Source organism: Malania oleifera, chromosome 1, assembly GCF_029873635.1.
Source record: "Malania oleifera isolate guangnan ecotype guangnan chromosome 1, ASM2987363v1, whole genome shotgun sequence".
NCBI classification, from domain to species: domain Eukaryota; kingdom Viridiplantae; phylum Streptophyta; class Magnoliopsida; order Santalales; family Ximeniaceae; genus Malania; species Malania oleifera.
In genome coordinates this window covers 83,394,754-83,419,391 of record NC_080417.1, presented here as the reverse complement: position 1 = coordinate 83,419,391, position 24,638 = coordinate 83,394,754, and the positions used below count along the sequence as shown (strand labels likewise).

Genomic DNA, 24,638 nt, shown 5'->3' with positions numbered 1-24,638 from the left:
TATATGCCATTGTTCCAATCTGCTCACACAAATGTAAAAGTTTCATAAATTTAACAATTTAGTCTCAACTCATATTATCAATCACTACTTTGATATCAAGGAACCAATTCTAAAGTTTCCTACGGTAAAGCAAAGGGAAATTTAATAAGTGGAAAAATGACTTGCTGGTTATGGACAAAAAAATAAAAAATGACTTGCTGGTTATGCTTTGGCAATATAGGCTCACCTATGTGAGAACTGTGTAGTTTAATTAATGTTTATGATGTTATATTTACAAATTCAAGGCTATCATAACGTAAGCTTATTTTAGCCATGATACCTTCCATCTAACTGGTTAAATTTCACATTATATCCTTCAAAGCCTCAAGGTTATGGTGGCAATCCAAAATACATCTTCAATGCATTACCTCGGCATAAGACAACTTACAAATCTTTCTGATTCTTCTTTTAATTGGTTGTCAAGTGAAGATACTGCAATGATGTTGTGTGTGTACAGCTGCTTAAGTGCCTGCAGTTATTCGAGGCTATGTATATCTGTGATTCTTCCTAGAATACTGTATTCTGTAGTCGTGACTGCTTTTTGAACTTAACCTTTGAGGTTCTATAGTGTTGCTTTGTGCTCGTGTGCGCTGCCTAATTTCCATTGTTACTGTGTTTTTCATTCTTTGTATTGGTGTGTACTGATTGATGGGTGGATTATTTCGTCCTCTACAATCTAATCTTGATGTGATTTATTTTTTATTCCTGTATATGTGCTACGTAGTGATTTATTTTCAAAAACCGTATACTAATTTTTTTAACTTTCTTAATTTGTAGGGGTTTGCAACTGTGACAACGTCAGGACGATGTCATGTAGCTCGGATGCAGCTTTCCACTTTTTTTTTTCATCTGAACAAATGGAATGTATTTAAATTTGAATTTTTATAATGTTGTGTATTTAAATTTGAATTTGTATAATATTTTGTATTTGAATTTGAAGTTGTATAATATATTTGTACTTAAAATTTGAATTGCAATTATGGTTTTTACAGGAATTAATTTGAATAAGATTTTTACAGGATAATATAATTGGAAAAAAATTCATTCCACTATTAATTGTGCAATTTAGATATTAGTGACGATTTCAAAATCGTAACTAATACTATGGCTTTAGTGACGGTTTAAAATCGTCACTAAATCCATAAATAATGGTTCTGCGGAGCAATAGTGACAGCCCTGAAACCATCACTAACAATAGACAAATAGTGACGGTTTTGAAACCGTCACTAATAGAGGACCAATAGTGAAGTTTCTTAAACCGCCACTACTGATGAGTAATAGTGACGATTTTATAACCGTCACTAATAATGTAGAAATAGTGACGAATATAAAACTGTCACTAATAATGAAGCAATAGTGACGAATTTAAACCGTCACTACTAATAGAGAATTAGTGAGGAATTTAAAACCGTCACTAATAATAGAGCATTAGTGACGGTTTTTGATCGATCTGGTGTAGAATCTATGATGACGGGATTCGTTCTTTAGTGATGGATTAAAACCATCACTAGTACGCTATTATTCATGACGGTTGTAATCCGTCACTAATAGTCGATTATTAGTAACGATTTGAAATTTCCGTCACTAATAAGTATTAGTAACGGCAGGTATAGCGACAAATTGAAAATCATCACTAATACTCATAAAACCGTTACTAAAACTAGTAGTGACGGTTTTGTGAGTATTAGTGATGGTTTACTAATAACCTTATTTTTTATAGTGCATGCGGGTAAGACATTAATTATTACAGATCATATTCTACTAATTACTATTACAGATCCAAATAATAATGAACTACAATAAACATGATCTTTAGGGTCTTCAAGTATTCACTTCATATGCCATGTGCATGCACCGTATGGTACGTTCAATTGGTCCTGCACACAAACTCATCAACCCATTAAATACTAGAGTATTTGTCATAATCAAAACAGGGTATGACCCATAGGGTCAACAGTAGGATCTCAAGGACTCCTCAAATATAGGATTCAGAGAGTCTACTGATTGCTTGAGTGTAGGATCTCGAGGACTTCTCAAATGTAGGATTCTGAGAGTTTGCTGATTGCTCGAGTGTAGGATCTTGAGGAATTCTCTGATGTAGGATTTCGAGAGTCTACTGATTGCTCGAGTGTAGGATCTCGAGGACTTCTCATATGTAGGATTCCGAGAGTTTGTTGATTGTTTAAGTGTAGGATCTCGAGGACTCCTCAGATGTTAGATTATGAGAGTCTAATGACTATTCGATAGGAATTCTGGACCAATGGTTAGTGATGGCTCGAGTGTAGAATCCCGGTTAGCAAGGCTTTTGAGGAGGACTTGTGTCGGGTGTAGGATCCCGATGACATAGGAAGTGACTACTCAAGCGTAAGATCTTGAGAGTCTGATGAATTGTCTAATTGAAGATGAATGCTCGGGTATAGGATCCTAAGAGTCAGATGAATTGTCAAATTGACGATGAATGCTCGGGTGTAGGATCCCAAGAGCCAGATAAATTGTTGAATTGACGATGAATGCTAGGATATAGGATCACAAAAGCCAGATGAATTGTCGAATTGAATATGAATTCTTGGGTGTAAGATCTCGGGAGCCAGATGACTTAATTTGGTCCTAAAGGCTGGTGCCCTAGTTTCAAAGTGGATGTTAAAATTTGGACTAGGGTTAATTGCCCCAATTTCAGAGTAGATGACTTGACTAAGACTTGGGCTAGTTACCCCACTCTTAGAGTAGATGGATCGATTTGTACCTGGGTCAATTGCCTTAATTCTAGGGTAAATGACTTGGCTAAGTCCTCGGTCAGGTTCCCCCATCTCAGAGTAGATGGAAAGATTTGTACCTGGGTCAGTTGCCCAAATGTCAAAGAAGATGGATCAATTCGGACCTAGGTCAATTGCCTCAATATTCAAACATTAGTGAAACATGTATTTCTTAAACAAGGATGAAAATAAATGTACAAAAACCTATACAACAAGACAAGTGTGAATGAATGATGTTATATGATGTATGCATGCTGCTACTTATGATGCTAGAATGCGGAGATGTATGCATGTTGCATGATACAGATACATGTTGTGTGACACAAGGATATGTAAGGCATGTAGCATAATATGTATGTATTGCATGACAATGATTCATATTGAATGATATACATGTATGATGTTACATATGATGCTAGATCATGTGGATATGTATGCATTTTTATTTTTATTTTTTTCTTTTTTCTTTCCTTTTTCTTTTTAATATAGTGCATGAAGTATGTGATGATTCGTGAAAATTCTTTCTCCAACGTGCCTGTAACCAACAAACCACTCTGATCTTGGCCATGTTTTCGAAATCCAATATGACATGAATGCCCCTAAATTGGCTCCCTTAAAACTCAGCATGACATCTACCCCAGTAAATTAATTTCTGACTGATCTTGTTCATCTTGCGTTTTCTCAACAAGGACCTTCTTTTGATTGCATCCTTGATGTTTTAAAATCAATTTGAAACCTAAATAAATAAACATGCAATCAAATAAATCAATCTCATTAAATATGTGAATGGAATGCACAAACTTTCTTGGTTTTGCTTGACTTTATGTGCTTGTTTAATAGGAAACAATTTTACCAGTATTTTGACACTAATGTAACTTTGTTGCTGGCTTAAAGAATCGTATCAATGGTCAAACCTTCCCCTTCTTTTTTTTTTTATATATATATATCAGCCTCCTAACCATAACTCCTCCATTGTATCACCATTCAGAAATTTTCTTACTTATTTAAAGCTTATTTCAAACTCATTGTCTTGAATTATAATTAGTGTCTCATTAAGTAGTCTGATCAATATTCCAATCTTAGGGTGGACTTTGAGACATGGGACGAAATGTAGGCTTAGGATTTATGTTTAACCAAGAACAAGGAAACTAAGGCTAAAAAATCCCACCACATAATAAAAATTTCTACCCTAGTTTGTAAAGTATTGACCGAACTTGTCATTTGAACAAATTGCCTACGTACATTTTCAGGATTAGTTCATTACGTAGTTTAGACTTAACATTGAGTCTGACAAATCATTTGAGACAACAATGTATACCAATCTAGTTAGGACTTTCATTTGGACCGTAATGTAGGCTAGGGGTATGGGTTAAAGAAAGAAATATTTAAATAAGACTCAAAATTTATCAATCGTATCATAGGTATTCGCTAGTCAAAGATCACATATGAATCATGTCCCTTATTTTTCTTTCTTCTTCCTTTTCTTCTTCTTTCTTTTTTTCTTTTTTCTATTTTGCTTTTTCATCTTCTTTTTCTTCTTGTACCGCAACTTTTGATTTTCCTTTTATGAGGGAATATTAACTTCATTTTCATTTTAATTCCATTTGGACTAATCTTTAAAAAAAAAAAAAAAAAAACTGCCTCGGTGTTGGATGTGATCCTTTGACGGGTTAATTAAGAATTGAACTTTTTAGGCTCAAAAAGGGCTTGCAAGGGATTTCTTCTTTGACTTTCTTTTAGGTAGCAGAAAAATTGCCTGCCATCATTTTGGTAGTAACCATTGCCTCAAATGATTTGTCAAACACTAGGAGACCCAAACTTAGGTTGAATTTCTGATGAATTGACTTTTAAGAAAAGATTGGTTTAGCATTCAGACTCAACTTGGTTAATAAATGGTAAATCACTATTTGGTTCTTTTTAGGGATACTGGTCGACCAAAGATGGCCACCCCCTCATTTGATCAAAATATAATCATTATACCTTTAAGTCACCAATCTAAATTTAGATAACAAAGACATGAGACTTTATTCATCGATTTCATTAAACAAATGTATGACAAAGCCTAATAAGTCATTTCTATATACTTCTCCTACGACTCTTCATTATTTTGAAATCCACTGCTGAACCAGGCTCTTGACAACATCTTGAAGTGGGGGTCTTCTAGCTTGGAGGCTTTTCCTTCATTTTGCTTTTTTTTTTTTTTTTTTTTTTTTGCCCCACTGAGTAGACTCCCAAAACCAAATAATGGCTCCCAGTCATTTATACTAGCAAAAACCATTTCCTATGTCACTTACACAAAATGCAAGCAAAAAGATAAAATTTGACATAAGGTGATGATCCAAGGAGGATGAGATGAGACGAGACTGAAATGTAGTTTTATCATATTCAAATTAAAAATAATTTAAACAAAAAGGATGCCTGGATGTATTCCTTTCATTATTACCCTTAGGTGATCAAAGAGATGATTGACTTTCCATCATCACTTCTATATCATGTGAGCTTACTTCTGTAGTTGAATACCAACCAATCTTCCAATCAGATGACATTTATTATGTTCCTACTGTTACCACGCAACGGGTTCCCATGATCCTAACCTTTCTCTATAAAGAGATTGTCTTGCTCCACTCAATGCTGGCATCTCGAATCTTAATTCTACCACCTTGGCCCATGGTTTCACAAACAATTGGAGTGTGATTATTGACCCATTGAAGATGACTATGCCTACTTGGATATGAAATTGTGCATTAATTGCATGAATGCAATGCAACCTAAATAACCACTTTCACCAGAATTTTGAAAAATCAATATCGACTAATGAAAGGCTTCAAAAATTAAACGGACCCCCGATGGATATGTATTTTCCTTTGATGACCCAAAAAAATTTGGGCTTATCCTCCAAGTATTCAATTCCTTCCCCAATCATCCCTTTCCCTCGTGACAGATCCAGGCATGGGTTTGTTCAAAAAGGAGCTGGGCCTGGTTTTTGTTTGAAAATAATTGGGTTTGGGTTGTTTTAAAGATGGGTTCAGGCCCAGGTTATTTAGAAAGAGTTGGTCTTGGAAAAAATATTGGTATGGATTTTTTGGTAATAGGCCGATGCCCACTTTTAAAGTCTAGGTTTGGCCTTTTTTGGAAAATCAAGCCTGGGCCGGGTTTCTTTTTGTTTAGAAAAAAGTCAGGCCTAGATTTGTTTTTAAAAGAGTTGGGTCTGAGTTATTTGAAAAGGATTGGACCGACCCATCTTTTAAAATGTATAGACCAAGTGTTTTATTTTGTAAAAGAATGGGTCATGATCTCATTGTCGGGCTTTTCCAGAATTTTAGCTAAGTGGTATGAATGCCTATAATGGATGCAAAATGCAAGACATATTACAAAGTATCTAAAACCATATATACAAAAGACTAGATTACATAATGTGAAGAAGGATGTGGCTTCTATCCCAACCCACGGTAGATACACCTATTTTACAAGGTTTCTTCATGGGTCTATCCTAGTTAGGGAAAATTATAGACAAGTATGTGTGGGTAGGCTCTATTCCCTATTGATGACAAGGTTCCCAAATTGAAGTTCAATCCTCCCCCATAGGGGTCCGGATAAAGCCCAAACTAAGCAGAGTGGTTTGCGGGTTCCATCAAGCTCTGCCACAAAGGGACTGACTCTATTACACTTCTATCTAATCCTAGTAGGGAAAGCTCGGGTATAGAGCGGGTGAAAGTGTGTGAATTTATAAGCTTAGCCTAATCCCTCTATCACCCACATTTATTCACATGCTATTTCAAATATATATGGAAACAAATATTTATAATTTTATCAACTATACCCAAGTATCTATTCAAACCTACATACAATTAAATCTTCAAAGCTATACAAGCAGATATAGAAACAAATCGATCTTCACATGCTTATTCAGACAAGGATGGAAATAATTATTCACAATCAATTAAAGATATTTACACGCTTATTTAAACAAATATTCATAATTAATGAAATATATTCACATGCTTTATTCAAACAAATAAGGAAACAAACATTCTCATTAAATCAAAGATATTTTCAAATATGAGAACTAAATATTCACATTAAATCTAGAATATATATTTACAAGTATAGTAGTAAATATTCACATCAAATCAAGGATATTCACAAATATGGAAACTAAATATTCATACTAAATCCAGAATATTTAAAAATATAGTAACAAATATTCACGTCCAATCAAGGATATTCATAAATGTGGAAACTAAATATTCACATTCAATCCAGAATATTCACAAATACGGTAACAAATATTCACATTATATCAAGGATATTCACATATATGAAAACTAAATATTCGCTTACTAATATTCAGATTAACTCAAGGATATTTACAAATATTCACATTAATTCAAGGATCTTTACAAATATGGAAACATATACCTACACTAAGTCAAACATATTATAATTTTCACAAACCAATTATTCAAATATGGGAGTATATTATTTAATAAATAAAGTGAAGTAATTGAAAGACTTAATAAATTTAAAGTTGGGATAATTTCTAATTAATTACTAGCTCGACTCTCTAATGTCTCCAGTGGAGTCGCCAAACTATTGCGACGTCCCAGAGCACGTGTGCCCCGGGGTGGCGAAATAAAATATGGTTGATTGATTTTCGAGAAAAAAAATAGTAATAGAGTCGCCACTAACCTTTTAGTGTGATTGGTTAGAACACTTGATTACTATCCAATTAAGGGTAGAATCGGTCTGCGTTACCAAAGCCGCGATCGAGAGTTCGATTACGTGAGGGGAAGCTACGAGCACCCCCTACGTGTCCGTTGTTATGAACGGTACCTATTAATTATGAAATTATCCCGCCAATTAAATTTAATAATTTTTTAAAATTACTATATTTTAGTGAATTTTTGAAATACACATATAAAGCAATAAATCACACAAATATATATATATATATACTCCCTCAGAATCAGGGTACATGAAGCTCAAAGAGCTCATACCATTTCGTTAAAATCATAGGCATGAAAATTGAAAATAATCATAACAATAAAATAATAACAAGTTAATAAAAATACTAAGAATATCACAATTGAATATACGTATACTTCAAAACAGAATAATGAGAGTAATAATAATAATAATAATGAAAACAAATACGATAATAATATTAATAATGACAATGACAACGCTAATAATAATATACAATAATTGTAATGATAGTAATAATAAATACAATAATAATGATAATAACGAAAATAGTAATAATAATAATAATAAGTATAATAGTAATAATAATAAATAATAAAAAATAGTAGTAATAATATTAATAGTAATAATAATATTAATAGTAATAATAATAAGAAAATTAATATACATCTTTTAATAATATGATATTTACCTTAATATTAACACACTGTTAAAGATATGCACAATACACACATATGTAAACAATTAATTAAAGAAACAAATCGAATTTAGGATTAAAATATGGAAACCAATGAAAAGGGTAAGAAAATAATGAACTTATGGAAACAAATTACTTCTAAAATTAATATGTACCTATTTAGTATGGCCACCAAAATTAATACACAACCCTAAATATACAAATATTAAACATAAAATGAATGTAATAATAGCAAAAACCATAAATACATACAACAATGAATATGACCTATTTAAATAAACATGACCAAAACCTAAATATTAATCATACTGCTTAAATATGGCCTATATAAAAAAATACCTTAAATATTAAACATATAACATGAATATGGCACACTTAATAATATTCTACAACAAAAAATTATTACATTTAAATATTAAACAATAGAACTCTTACCTCCATAATAAATAAATAAAAAATCCTACAATAATGAGAACGAACAGATTAGTATTTGAAATAACTACCACAAAAAATCAAAACAAGTATCACCACAATAAAAAGAAACCCGTGCAAACAATATTAAAATTTTAACATATATACAATAGAAGCCTAGATATGAATATTAACTAAATACCACAATAAATAATATATTAATATACTCACGTATACAATGAAGTCTTAAACTATGAATATTAAAACAAATAAAAACAAGAAAAGAAACAGAAAAGAAATACACGTGCACGTGTGTGTGTGTGTCCGCATGCAAGAGGAGTTTACCAGGGAACTCCCGACAGGGGGGGTGTTGGCGAACGGGGCGGGCTGGAAAAGGTTGCTGTAATGGTGATACTGGATGGAAGATCGCTGGACCTACTGTGCGAAGGTGGAGGCTATTGGAGGATCTCGCCGGAAGTAGAGGGGCTGAAGAAGAAGCAGGGCACGACGACGAGAACATTAGGAAGGCGACAACGCGGTTCACGGCCGGGCTGGAATGGTGGTTGCTGGGCGTGGAGTTGGCGTGATGACCATGGTGGGCCTGCAGGCGTGCGTGGAGGGGCTCGGCTGGAGCTCTATTGCCTTGCGTGGAGGCCTGAGATAGACGCTACTGAGGCGGTGCTGGAGTTGTAGCCAAAGCGGATGGTGTGGCCGGATCTATGGTGTTGTGGGGAGTTGACAGCGATAGAGGATGTGAGATGGTCGTGCGCATGAGAGATAGGGAGAGAGGAGGTTAGTCGTGTGCTGGCGAGTGAGGGATGATGGAGAGGAACCAGGGAGGAGAGATGAGGGAGAAGAGATTAGTGGAAGAAAGCGCTTGGTGCGGCCGTGAGTGTGAGGGAGAGGAGAAAGCGTGTGAGGAAGTGAGGACTGAGAGAGGCAGTAAGCGAGAGGGAGTATAAAGCTTAGGATTTTTATTTTTTTTGTTTTGTCTCCGCCCCCAGCGGCCGTGAAGGCTCTCCACCTTTTATAATATATATTTTTTTAAAAACGCTAAATCCTAAAGAATGTGTGCGGCAGCCCATAAAAAAAAAAACAAGAGACCTCTCTAATTTTTATCTTTTTCCTCCAAAAATAAAGGTGAGGCTCCATAAAGAGTAAAAAATAAAAGGACTTGATTTTTAGGGACTAAATAAAATACTTAATTGAAAGAACTCAATTTTAAAATGTAAAAGACTCAATTTTAAAAAATTACAAGACTTAATTTATGTCTAGATGGGATTAAAAAAATTTTTATATAAAAATAACTATGACTCATTTTAAAAATCAAAAGGACTCAATTTAAAAATACCAAGACTCTGTTTAAAATACCCAATATACCTTTTGAAAACAAAAGAACTTAATTTTGAAAATAATCGGGACTCACATTTGAAGTAAACAGGACTCAATTTTAAAATAGACCGAGGCTCAATCGGATCCTTCCATTCCCGGGAATACAAGGTCAAACTTTTGGTACCATGGGTCTCCTCAGAAAGGTCTGGTTAAAAATGGGGTGTCTACAATGTGTATATGATGCGTGGCTGCATATGTGAATGTGCATGAATTTATGCATGCATGTGTTGTATGTGTGTATGGATGCATGTGAGCATGAATGCATGGATGGTACACATGTTGGGTGATGCATTTGATGCATGTATACATATGCATATTGTTGGAATTGGTGTGATCCCAAGAGGAGGGGTGAATTGGGTTTTAAAACATTTTTTGCTAATTTAAATAATTACGTCGATTCACCAAATATCATATCCCATTTAATGTATACGCGTGTATGTGAAATAATTTTAACATTGAAAGCAAACATACACGTGTGCAGTATCTTATTTAAATCAAATGTGTGTATGCAAATAATTTTGACATTAAATAAACATTCATACACTTGCTGAAATTAAAGTGTAGGAATTTAAATAAGATAGAGAGAGCGACACCAGATTTGTTATCGAGGTTCAGCCAAACTAGTCTACATCCCCGCCTTGGGCATACCCCCCAAGGATTCCACTATACTTGCTCACTTAACAAGGTAGAGCAAAAGCCTGTTACATCATCTCTTTACGATGCGAGGAAAACCCGAATTCAATTTTCGGGCTGAACCGAACCGGTCTCACTTACTAGGCTAAGACTCTCCAATTCAATTCCAAGCTGAACCCAATCATCACACCTTACTAGGATGGTGCACCTAACTTTTCTAACCGGGGTTAAGCCAGTCTGGGACTTTCTTAACTTGGTCTAAGTTTATCCGGGACTCTTCACGGCGCGAGTCTCCCTCTTTAGGCTATGCCTAGAATACAAATATATTTAATAGAATTTGCGTACAAACAAATGCTTTTAAACTAAGCAGGGATGTACAATATTAAAATCTAATATGCACTCTCATATGATTTTGAAATGAAGCTCATGTAGTGTATGGGTTTTCTCTCAAAATATTTTTCAAGTAAAACTTGAGAGTTTAGAAAATGATTTTCTTTTCTAAAATGATTGACCTTTTCAAATTCAAATCAGAAAGGGTACCAAGCTAAAATGAATATATGCTTTAGCCCCTTTTTTTCCAAGAAGCTTTTCAAGCCAATATATATTAATGAATATATGTTCAAAGCTCTTGAATAACTTAAAGAGTTTCTGCAAAAATATACTTCAAGATAAGTAGGAGAAACTAGAATTTTGCTATCAAAATGATTGACCTTTATAAAATAAAAGGAGAAGCCTTTCAAGCAAGTATATATTAAATTGATATATGCTCATGGCTCCATCTTGTATAACCCAAAGAAATTCTCCAACAAATATATTTCAAGATAAGAATAGGAGAATATTAGGGTTTTCTTTAAAATGATTGACCTTAGTAAAATTAATCCCAAGAAGGCATTCAAGCAAAATATATGAGCAAGAATATTAGCCCAAACCTTCAAGACATTATTCACAAAGAATTTCTCCAAAAAAAAAATTCCAAATAAAAGAATATGGGAGAAATTTAATCTTTGAAAACATGAAAAATAGAGATGCCTTCAAGCAATATACATATAGAGAATGTTATATGCTCAAGCCTCTTCAAATATAACTTCAAAAATATTTTTCCCAAAAATGGTTTTCAAAAGAAGAGAATAGGAGACATTTTAATCTTTAAGAATATATCACAAATGAAAGAAGAAGGCTATCAAGCAACATATACGTATATGATATATGCTCAAACCTCTTCACATAAAACCCCCAAGAATATTTTTCTCCCAAAATGATTTTCAAATAAAAGAAGAGTAGGATAAAAATGAGAATTTAAAGAACAAATGGGGTATAGAAGTGTGGGAGAATCAAATAATGATAAACTAAATTAACAAAGGGATTCTCCAACATTTTTCAAGTGTTTTGGGGTTGTATTTATAAGCAAAAACCCCTTGTGACCGTTATATAACCGTTGGGACCTTAAAATATATATATTTTTTAAAAACTAGCCATTTTTCGGCTGTTGGGACTCTTTCCGAAGAAGCTCGGTCGACCAAGCTCAAGGTACAGTCGACCGAGGCATGAAATCCGCGAGCTTTGGTCGGTCGACCTCGACTTTTCTGCACGGACACTGTTCAGTATTTTAACCATAACTTTTTCTATACAACTCCAAATTCGATGTTCTTGATATCAATAGAAAGGTAAGAGCCCACAACTTTCATGTTGAACACATTTTAGGATAAAGAGTTTTGGTTTAAGAAAAATGCCCATCAATGAGACGGAAGAAACATGAAGGGAGTTTTTCTATTAGGGACACCTTTCAGTGTTTTAGCCACAATTTTCATATAGAACATAGTTTGAGATCAGATTGAATTGAGTGAGATAATTGCTCATTTCTAACATTCAGTCGACTGGCCGGTTGACCAACCCCTTTGAAAAATTTAGCTTTTGCCTTCTTTTAACTTTAAAACTATTTAAAAACCTTTGCATAAGTTAGAAATTTTATGAAAAGAGTTTTTCATGTTATTTGGAGGTTCTATGGTCAATCTAAGGTTAGGTAAAGCTTCAATTTTAAATCATGTAAGATGCATGCACATTCAACCCTAATTACTATTACAACCTAGAAAATAAATAAAGTCTTCGTGTCTTTTGCTCCTCAATGCTCAATGGAATACGCAGATTGGTGTTATTCTCAGTGCTTATTACGGCTTCCATTTTGTATTCATCACTTGTGCTTACAGAAATATAAACCTATTCACACTCAGTTACACAAGTGGGATACTGTAGTTTGTCATTATTAAAACAGAGATCAGGCTAAAAAAGTCAACACATATGCATGGTGCATGAATGCATTGATGGCATGTATGCATGATGCATTTGGATACATGAGTGATGAGTACGTATGGTGATGCATGTGCATGATGTATGATACATGCATGGATGGGCATGTGTGAGTGAGTGCATGCATGCATAAATGTGCATATATATGTGTTTGTGTGTGTGTGTGTGTGTGTATGTATGTGCGCGTGCGCGAACGTGAACATACTTAGTATTTATATGTGTACTTAATATATATATATATATATGTGTGTGTGTGTGTGTGTGTGTATTATATATATATATATATATGTATGTATTGTATGTGTATTGTACGTATATGTGTGTGTGTGTGTGTGTGTCTACTTGTATGTATAAATCTGTTTATATATGTACAATATAGATATATGCATATGTGTGTATGTACTTCTAGGTAAGTATATGTATATTCATAGGTGTGCACTACGTGTATATAATATATATATATATGTATATATATTATGTATATTTATATATGTATATTAAATGCGTAAGTATATAGGTATATATTTAATATAGTCATATTATTACTAGGTAATAGGTACACTATTATGTATATATACATATACATATATATATATATATATATCTGTGTGTGTGTGTGTGTATCTTTATATATGTGTGTGTGTGTATCTTTATATATGTGTGTGTGTGCGCATGTGTTGTTGAAGATTAAACTTGAGAACAGTGGGACGGTGGCAGCAAAAATTTGACTACAGCAGCTTCATCAACCGGTAGCCCACCTCCATTGAAGTTAAGCAAGATTTGGTCACCAACCTTATCAAACCAGCCACAATCGTTGAAGTTTAATTCCCACCATTGTTGATTATTTGGTTTCTGTAATTGCTATAAATAGGTGAGTGTGTGTGCATTGTAAGTGTGGTGTGTTGAGAGTTGAAAGCCAGTGAGTGAGCGAGAGATTTTGTTGTTTGAATTCCTCTGTATTATTTTTCAGATTGAAATATACTTGTTTGATATTTATCCTCACTGAGTTTCAGTCACATCCAGTGACTGAGTGTTCCTCTCCACCCATTAGTGGTATTAGAGAGTCTAGGTACGCCGGAATTCGCCAAACAGAGGCGAACAGAGGAGAAATCCGATTTTCTCCCAGTTTTGAAGTTGCTCCAAATCCCAAATTGAGCCTGCCATTGTGCAATTAGACTCGAGACGATTCCAACGGTGGAAACTACGTCTCAAAAGGCCACACGGACAGTCTACACGCGCTCCCACGTGCCTCCCACGAAGACAGCGCTCTTCCCACGCGCTGCACGCGCCGACGAAGACTCCGGCAGTAGGTGACACGCGCCTCACGCTCCCGCATGCGTCTTCTTCGCCCGATTGGCGAGATCCGACCCGGACAGCGACCCGCAACCCGGCCCATCGACCAGAGAACCGGATCCAGCGACCAGCAACCCGGATCCGTACCCAAGACTTGACCCGCATCCGACCCGCCTCCAGAAGCGGACACGCGGCAAGCGCAGAGAACGCCACGTGGCGTAACGAAAAAATTAACGCCGTTAAGCGGCCGTTAAGTTAAACCGGTTAGTTTAAAAATTCACCAGAATTTTCCTATAGCCGGTTCGGTGATTTTTAGACCGGTTCTTTGCAAACCAAAACCGGTTCCTAAGGTTTTTCAATCTTCTGAATTTATTGGTGGCATTAGATTTACCAAAATCAGTCCCCATTTCTCTGTTTTTTATATATTGAATTCGATGGCTAACGGTACTATCCAATCGGTCATTCCAAAATTGACCCGAGAGAATTATGACAACTGGTCGATTCAAATGAGAGCCCTTCTAGGTTCTCAGGATGTCATGGATATCGTTGAAGATGGGTACAGAGAAAGCCCATCAAAAGAAGCCGAAGCAGTTATGCCCGATGCTCAAAGAACGACCTTGCGAGCCGATCGAAAGAAAGATTGCAAGGCAAAATCCATAATCTACCAAGGCCTTGATGAGACCACATTCGAAATCATCGCCTCCGCAAAGACATCTAAAGAAGTTTGGGACTCTCTCCATCGAACACACAAAGGTGCAGATAAAGTAAAAAAGATTCGTCTTCAGACATTGCGAGGTGAGTTCGAATCTCTCAAAATGAAGTCTACTGAATCCATTTCAGACTACTATACACGAGTAATGGTAGTATCAAATCAATTAAGAAGAAATGGAGAAATTCTCAATGAGGAGAGAATTTGTGAAAAAATTTTGCGATCTTTAGATCCAAAATATGATTATATAGCTGTGACCCTGGAAGAAACAAAAAACTTGGAAACAATGTTTGTAGAAGAACTTGTGGGCTCACTCCAAGCCCATGAGCAAAAAGTCAATAGAAGAAGTGATGATAAAGCACTGGAGCAAGCTCTCCAAACGAAGTTGTCCCTCACTACAGATAGATACGACAAAGGGGGGACGTCACAACAAGGAAGAGGACGAGACCGAGGATCTCGTGGAAGAAATTCTGGAAATTTTAACTCCAGAGAAGGTGGCAGAGGCAGAAGAGGTCCCACTAGAGGAGGACGAAATCAACAGAGCTATGTCCTACAAGGCAGAGGACAAGGAAGAAGAGGAGGATATAATAATCGCTCGAATGTAGACAAAAGAAACATTCAATGCTACAATTGTCACAAGTATGGACACTATAGCAATGAATGTTGGGGGCGACAACAAGAAAAGGTTAGCGAGGAGGTCAACCTTGCCGAAACTGATCATGCAGATGGAGCGTCGTTGATGCTGATGGCACACAATTCAACTCCCCAGGACCAAAGCATTTGGTACCTTGATTCTGGAGCCAGCAACCATATGACTGGCAGAAAGAACTTATTCTTTGAACTTAATGAGAAAGTTCAGGGGGAGATCTCTTTCGGCGATAATTCTAAAATCCCAGTCCAAGGGAGAGGAGATGTTTTGATCAAACAAAAGTCTGGAGATCATGCTTACATCTCCAACATCTACTATGTGCCAGCCATGAAGACTAATATACTTAGTCTCGGACAGCTCGTGGAGAGAGGCTATCGAATTAGCCTCAGTGATAAGCAGATGATGATAATAGATGCTCGAGGAAAGCTTGTTACTCGAGTTCAAATGGCAAAGAATCGAATGTTTCCGCTCGCCATCCAACATGATGCGCCAAGGTGTTTGAGCGCTATCATCAAAGACAAAGACTGGCTATGACATCTAAGGTATGGGCATCTAAACTTTGAAAGTTTGAAACAATTGGGAAGCAAGAAGATGGTGAAAGGCTTACCAAATATCCATCACCCAAATGTGATATGTGAAAGCTGTATTTTGAGCAAGCAACATAGAAACAGCTTTGGAAAGCAAACCGACTGGAGATCAACTATGCCGCTCCAACTAATACACACAGATGTGTGTGGTCCACTAAGACCATTTTCAAATGGACAGAATCGATACTTCCTCACCTTCATCGACGACTACAGCAGGAAGACCTGGGTCTACTTCTTGAAAAGGAAGTCAGAGGTGTTTGATAAGTTCAAAGAGTTCAAAACCCTTGTGGAGAAACAGAGTGGCTTCCGCATCAAGTCACTCCGGTCAGATCAAGGAGGAGAGTACAAAGACGAAGCTTTCCTGGAATTCCTTAGACAACAAGGGATTCAGAAACAGTTCACACCATCATACACTCCCCAGTTGAATGGTGTAGCTGAAAGGAAGAACCGCACAATCCTTAACATGGCTAGAAGCATGTTAAAGGATAAAAATGTGCCCAAGAGTTTTTGGGCAGAAGCAGTGTTATGCGCAGTCTATCTGCTCAATAGGTGTCCGACGAAGAGTCTTGATATAAAGACACCATATGAAGCCTGGAGTACTCACAAGCCCAATGTGAGTCATCTTAGGGTGTTTGGCTCCATAGCCTACGCCAAGATCCCAGAAGCAAGAAGGACAAAGCTGGATGATAAAGGAGAGAAGTGTATCCTTGTAGGATACGGTGACAGCACCATGGGATATCGACTCTACAATCCCATCAACAAGAAAGTCTTTCATAGCCGGGATGTCATCTTTGAAGAAAATGAATCCTGGAAATGGGACCAGGCTGAATGTTCCAAAGATGCGGAATTGACACTTGAAGGAGAAGAACCTACACAGACAAGAGAAGTGGCTATCGAGCCACAAATTCCTGAACTGCAGACTCCTCCACATAGTTCACCACAAAGGAATGAAACTCCATCACCAATAGAGCGTGAAATCTCAGACATGAGACCAAGAGGAGCTCGAAATCTAGCCGATCTGTATGAAAATACAGAACCAATGGAAGAATATGTTGCTCTAAACTGCCTGTTGCTAACTAGCGACCCAATTAGCCTTGAGAAAGCTAACGAAGAAAACAAATGGAGAAAAATGATGAATGAGAAGATTCAATCCATCAAGAAGAACAAGACTTGGGAGTTGACAAATCTCCCGAAGAGCCATAAAACTATTGGTGTAAAATGGGTCTATAAGACCAAGAAGAACACTCAAAGAGAAGTCCAGAGAAACAAAGCAAAACATGTCGCCAAGGGTTATAGGAAGAAAGAAGTGAAATTGATATCTTGCAGAACGTATGATCGGATGACTAATATTTTCACAAAACCACTTAGGCATGATATTTTTACAAGACTAAAGACAATGCTCGAAATGACAAAGTTAGGAGAGTCAAGTTTAAGGGGGGATGTTGAAGATTAAACTTGAGAACAGTGGGACGGTGGCAGCAAAAATTTGACTACAGCAGCTTCATCAACCGGTAGCCCACCTCCATTGAAGTTAAGCAAGATTTGGTCACCAACCTTATCAAACCAGCCACAATCGTTGAAGTTTAATTCCCACCATTGTTGATTATTTGGTTTCTGTAATTGCTATAAATAGGTGAGTGTGTGTGCATTGTAAGTGTGGTGTGTTGAGAGTTGAAAGCCAGTGAGTGAGCGAGAGATTTTGTTGTTTGAATTCCTCTGTATTATTTTTCAGATTGAAATATACTTGTTTGATATTTATCCTCACTGAGTTTCAGTCACATCCAGTGACTGAGTGTTCCTCTCCACCCATCAGTTTGTGTGTATTTAGGTGTGTTAGTATATGTATTTATATATTTTTTATATGTACATGTATATGTATGTATATTAGCGCGCACACACACACACACACATACAGATATATATATATATATATATGTATGTATGTATGTATGTATGTATGTATGTATATATAGATATGTAGATATTTATGTCTATGTATGTGTATATCCACTATCTACTCCTAGAGTCCAAAGTGGTATACTACCAATATATCAATTTATATATATATATATATATATATATATATAAATTGATATATTGGTAGTATACCACTTTGGACTCTAGGAGTGGATAGTGGATCACAAAATTGATAGTAATTAATTACTTGTTCTAATCTCACCTCATAAAACATAGGTTACTAGCAACTTCATTGACATATTTTTGACCCATATCTCATCCCCCAATTCCAAATTCAAAATTTTTGTCATTTGCCTTGAGGGGATTTGAAAATTCACCGAGGTACGAGTGAGCCACTAGGACAGACAACTTCCATCCTTATATTACAAAAACAAGACACAATCTCACACTTGAAAATTAATAGATGAAAATATTGGTCAAAAAATTGGAAACCCCTCCATTAACTACTCATTTAATTATAGTTTTTTTCAAACATTATTCTAAAGTGATATGGAAGTCGCCTTATTGCCCTCCCTATTAAATGAAGTGGCATAACCTAATCCACTAGAAAAACTAAAGAAATTCAAAGGGAAAAGAAGTTACCTCTACTTCACAATACTAACATAGGCCAACATACTCACGATCACTTTTAATATTTTCTCCAACTAGAGAAAAGGCCCATAAAACATTGGCCTCAAAATTAGTGGGTATATGATGAGGGTAAATATTACTTTTACAAACAAGGCTTGAGAGTAAACTTTAGTACTTATGACGTCCTCAAGAGCCATAGTGCTCTCTATGATTATGTTTATCAATATCTTAATGTCTATGATCTTATTTATTGTAGATTTTACTCTTAATTGCTCCTTTGATATACAATGCTATAAAAAGCACCTCCTTCCCATTCCACAAAAGGTATATCTCCAATTTTGTGGACAAAAGATATTATTTTTAAGGTTTTGACACAACCGTCTCTCTCTCTCTCTCTCTCTCTCTCTCTCTCTCTCTCTCTCTCTCTCTCTCTCTCTCTCTCTCTCTCTCTCTCTCTCTCGCAAACACACATGTTTAGCACAAATGCGCACATTTCAATTAAATATCACAAGGACATAGAAATAAAAACAAACACTAATATATGTCATACACTTAAATGGAGGTAAATTAACTACTTGTCAGTACCCATTGAAGTGGGAACATAGGATAATGAGTAACTAAAGAAAACATTTCAGCAAATTTTTTAAACCCTCTTCTTAGGAGTAAATCTTGTGTCATATCTTTGAAAGGTTAAGCTCACAAGTCAAGCTAATTTATCGAATCCACATTCTTTTGTCCTATGTTAATTGCAGGACCTCTTATTTGGGAGTAAAATAATAAACCCCCTAGGCTGAAGGCCCAACTTTTTATTTTTTTCACCTTATTTTTATGATAATTAATAAGACTTATAAAATGGTGGTGCAAATAAAAACAAGAATACATATTGAGTAATGACTTTTATCAATCCAATTGAATGAGTATATATAGGATATACAACAACCCCCGACAAGATTTAACAAGCCCTTGTAAATGAAACTTTTCCCTTCCCATATATACTCAACAAAATATTCTAACATTCATAATACCTAGTTTCAAAAAGGTTTGTCTGATTATTGCATCCAATCTTCAATTCCATCATCTTTGTTGTTATGCATTAGAATCTCGTCGCTAAAGCATTCAAATATTGAATAGTTGTACTGCCTCTCCTTGGTGTTAGGAAGAAAATCAAGGTTTCCTAACTATTCATCTGTTTCATTCGAGTGATGACGAAGTGCCAGCTTCCTAACTATTGACAATGGCTATGTAGGCAAATAACACCTGAAAAAATTTGGATGTCAGATATGAAACAATAAAAGAATGAAGCATCGCTAAGTATAGCCACGAGAAAAAAATAAGGGAAGGAGAAAAAGAGAAGGGCAAGGTGCGGTAGGGGCGGTGGTGGGGGCTAATAGGTGGGTGGTGGCAGGAAGGCAGTGGAAGCATTGGAGCTTCGAAATACCTATCTGACTAGTATGAGCAGAGAAGCTCATTAGTCTCTTGGCACTTCCCTAGTTGCAAAGATTGCTAGCCATACAGAGCCCCCACTTCATACCCTTATCTCTTATTTTAATTTTTATATTTTTTATTTTCATTTTTTTCTCCTTTACTTTTTTTTTTTTTTTGTTTTATGTTTTTATAAATTAGCATTGGAGTGTGTATGTATGGCTTTTCAGTTTCTTAAGTCTACATAGAAAAGGTTTGCATAGCTCTATTTCAAGTTTCCAATTCCGTGCTAGCTACAACATCAATAAAGGATGGGGATTGGAACTCAAGAAAATTAAAAGAGTCTACACAATTTCTTTAAAATGATTTCCATTATATATATATATATATATATATATATATAATTTTTCAAAATTTACATTATAAATTTTCTATATGTTTTATGTGTTTAAATTTATTTTTAATTTTTATAAACTAAAATGTTAATTTTTACTGTTGTAAATGCTATCCTCTGTTTAAGGAAAACACCTACTCTAGGCTTCATGAATTGCATCATTGGTTTTGCATAATGCAGAGAATTTGAGTGAAAGAAGGACGTTGAGACCCAAGGATTAGGAGGCAGCCACACTCCAATGGGGGTTACAAGGGTTGTTTCTTTTACCATGTGGTCGATTTTGCCCCCATCTGGGCATTGCGATGCCATATCCGACTTGTGTTTTGTACTATATCCCATATTATGGGCATCAAGGTTGAAACCTAAATCATCCTGCATGAAGGAAAAGAGCCTTGTTACTATAAGAAGCACCAAAGGGGATTTATTTACAACATATAGCTATTATAAAAGAAATTAAGTGAATAGTGAAAATTGAAAATATAAAAATAACCGAGAGAAACTAAAGTGTGCACTAATTTTGATTGAGATTTAAAAAAAAATAAAAAAAAATATTGTAAGTATGAGCTCACTTTATCCTAATCTTACCATAGCTAATTTATAAAGTTTAGAAATTTATATTTGGTTCAGTCTTACAACTCATCGCCCTCTATCTCTTCTTTGAGTTTTTATGTTATGTTATGTTATGTTTATTTTTTTATATGCTTTTTTTTTTTTTTTGCATTTAAGTGTATCTAAGTATTATAAGGTGTTAACAACACAAAATACTATTAACACAATTGTTTAAAAAAAAAAAAAAAACTGCTACACACATACACTCCCACTAAAAGTGTAAAAATCCTTGATTGCATTAACAATCGGAGTTGCTTGTATTCTTTCCAACCCATATACTAATTAGGTCGGTTATGAGTGAGACTCTTTCAGCTTTAAGCTAGTTTAGTCCACATAAACCCAATGATTTCAAAGCTAGGCACCTCATGGATTGGGCCTCAGAACATTCTGCTCAAATATACATAAATCAAAGGCCCCTACTTATCACTTCCAAAAGGCCAAGGTAAAACAATATCAAGTTAGTTTTACTAAATGATTGAAAAGAAATAAAACTAGAAATCATCAAACCTAATGTAACCAAGAGAACTGATCAAATGCATTAAGATTTTAATTTTATTTGTTTTTTTTTTCCAATTTCATTGTACGTTAGAAGGAAAATATTTGGCCACCCCATCAGATATCCTTGCTTTATAACCCCAGTCATGATTTTGGTACAATTTAAATTGCTTAAGAACTGCATTAAGTACGTTATATATCAAACATTTGGAATTCTTCATGACACTAAGTAGATAAATGCAATGCATTCTTTAAAAAGTGATAGTTAACTTTCTCAAATCCATACCATTTGATCGTTCATATTTGTGTAGCTGTTTAGTTAAATTTAAATTTTTCAAAAGAGAAATGGCAGAGCACAAAATTTTGGAAGTTAAAAACAAAATATAATGTCTTTCAAGTTAGAAATTTTAGTATCAGCAATGTAACATCCATCCTATCCTAAGATAGCCATAATAAATTTCAATATGTCCTCAAGAGTCATAATAGTGATTTTTTGAAACTAACCTTACTTTTGAAAAGAGGCATATATAGGAAAATTTTTATCAACTTAATTACAATGCTCATACAGTATCACCTTCCATTTCCAGGTGCTTGTTCCTTCTCTCACCATTGTTTCTAATAGATGAAACCATTTGCTAGAAGTCACTCCTCCCTGGAGTTGCTCCCAAATGCACGACACAGAGAAAAACTTATCAACCTCACTACTCAAACTATCCACTCTTTTTGCAACGTAAAAGGAAAAGTTCATGAATACTCATAAATATCCCATTAGCGCATATAAAAAATCATCAAATCCACACATATCCTATGCATACTTGAAAAAAAAAAGAGTAAACTGAAAGATTCCTTTTTTTTTTTTTTTTCTTGGGAGGAAGTGTAATGAAATAAACTGAAGCATTAGCAGAAACTTGCATCCCCATATCCTTGCATCTTAGTGAATAGTTAAAAGCGAATGACATTTTTGTTACATCCATGGAAACTAATATTGGTATGAAAAATAAAGTCAATGCATAGCATGCTAGTAATATTAAATATAACCTCAAAGAAAATAATTATACAAGGAGATAAAAACAACTATTTTCTTTATTTAGTTCCAATTGTTAAAAAATTATATGCTAGGTACCTTTTTTAGCAGGAACATTGTGGCAGAAAAAGCCTTCAATTTTGAGGATAAAGTGTTGTGAAGCAATGCTAGTTTTGAAGTGTACTTGATGCCAAATATCAAATCAAAATCTTTCGATTTTGATTAATATTTTATTATGTGTAATTTTTGATGCCGTTTTTTCCAAAATTCCATGATTGAAGAAAAAGCCATTTATTATGAACCAAAAAAGAAATGAAACATGAAAATAATGCAGATGCAACTTGAACACTTATGCACTATTTGATTATGCTAAAAGTCATATCTTCCATTATGGAAAAAGAAAAAAAATCTTTGATCACTCACCAATTCCATTTTTTGTTCATTCTTTCGCCCTTTTCTTGACATGGACACCTCATCATGCATTGCTGCACCACAAATATTTATAGTTATAACCAATGGTAATGTAGAAACTTAAGAAGAGATATTGCACATATGAGATTGGAAGTATAGATTTAAAGAAAATACTGTAGATGTCTCTCCTCAGCTTAGAATCAACATGAAACCTACCAATAAAGGATGTCAAGCCTAGAAGTAATAATCACCATGAAGATTAGGCAAGGACTTGATTTACATACTAAAATTGAGCACGCGCTATTATTTTAAAAATATTTACTAGGACGAAGCATCACCCTGTAGTGCAGGCGCACTTGATTGAAGAGCAAGCCACATGTTTTCATAATGATAAGGAGAATACACCATATTAGCAAATCAAGCTTGGATTCATCACTAAAATGAGTTCAAATGGTTAAATTGAAAATTTAAAGATCTTGTGGATCTCTTGGTTGGAAAAGAGAGGAGAATCCACTAATCTAGAATATGAAGTTCAAAGTTGAGTTGCAATCAATAGTTTTGTGAAAGAAACTGCTTCAACTTGACGATTATATAGAAGAGTAAAGGGGTGGTGGTAAAGCTGCATGTAACAAGGTGAGAACACCTGTAAAGTTAGAGCAAATAGCTGTCAATCACCCAAAATGAACGACAAACTTTTAAGAATATCTAAGTTATTTATTTAAAAAAAAACAAATTGATTAGCTGGAACACAATTTCGACTAGAGTTACTTTATTATAAAAAAAAATTAAAGAGGACGGGAAGTTGCATGTGATGAGGTCGTGACATTTATTGACGTCAAGCCAAATAGCTATGAGTCACCCAAAATGCAACGACAAATCCACTGCACATGGTCAAAAAGACAATTTATTGGGTGAAACTGCTTGTTGATTCATGAATATATATATATATATATATATATATATATATATAATGAAAAATATAATAAAGATGAAAAATTTGCATGTAACAAGTTAAAAACACTTTTTATGGTTGAGGTAAATAGTTGCTACCCGTGTAGGAAATAGTAACAAATCTACTGAAAAATGACTAAAGCAATTATATTAGAAGAATAAATTCATTAGGTGGAATTAATTATTCATTTATGCCTATTCTTCAAATTTATAAATAGTAATTGTTCATCTGTCATTGCATGTGCTACTTCAATGTCCTAACTCTTTTCACACTCAACTAGTCCCACGCTCGAGGGGAGGAGAGCTGCATTAAGTAGCTAACAACTTGCATAAAACTTGTACCTATGATATGAATTCTACTAATTTTTCAATGGATCAACACTACAAATGACGCACTACACATATTTATACCATGTCGGCATATTGAAAAATGGGCAAAGGAAGGTTATGTCATCACCTCGAAGTGCGTGTCATGTCAGTGCTTGGGTGCGATGTTGAAAATGCAAGGCTTCTCACATTATTGTTGAAGTGGGTGTGGATGTGGGCAAGCAAAGAAGTTAGTTCAAGAGACTAGAGTCATATTATTAGCTTGGAATATAAGGACATTTACAGGT

At 35.0% G+C, this 24,638-nt stretch overlaps 1 protein-coding gene across 4 annotated transcripts; it reads right to left on the bottom strand.

The window, feature by feature from the left end:
• Positions 1-19,601: 19,601 nt before the first annotated feature.
• On the bottom strand, positions 19,602-23,636 carry LOC131155635 (uncharacterized). 4 transcript variants are annotated; one of them, XM_058108910.1, is made up of 5 exons: positions 23,412-23,636; positions 23,086-23,147; positions 22,213-22,290; positions 20,802-20,906; positions 19,602-19,975 (listed from the first exon to the last, which is right to left on the bottom strand). In XM_058108910.1, exons 1-5 carry the CDS (start codon positions 23,479-23,481, stop codon positions 19,940-19,942), a joined length of 351 nt encoding a protein of 116 aa, XP_057964893.1. In that variant the 5' UTR covers positions 23,482-23,636; the 3' UTR covers positions 19,602-19,939. The 4 variants fall into 4 exon arrangements, with proteins under 4 accessions (XP_057964893.1, XP_057964901.1, XP_057964876.1 ...); XM_058108918.1 differs by lacking the exon at positions 22,213-22,290; XM_058108893.1 differs by having other exon boundaries at positions 19,602-20,906; positions 23,412-23,635.
• Positions 23,637-24,638: the final 1,002 nt, after the last annotated feature.

Excerpts from the sequence above, each read along its gene's own strand:
- LOC131155635 (XM_058108893.1), bottom strand. The coding sequence starts at position 23,481 with ATGGTGTATTCTCCTTATCATTATGAAAACATGTGGCTTGCTCTTCAA. Across the intron at positions 23,148-23,411 it reads AAGTGCGCCTGCACTACAGG|CAATGCATGATGAGGTGTCC; the intron begins GTGATGCTTCGT and ends TTTGTGGTGCAG. Across the intron at positions 22,291-23,085 it reads ATGAACAAAAAATGGAATTG|GGAGGAGTGACTTCTAGCAA; the intron begins GTGAGTGATCAA and ends GAGCAACTCCAG.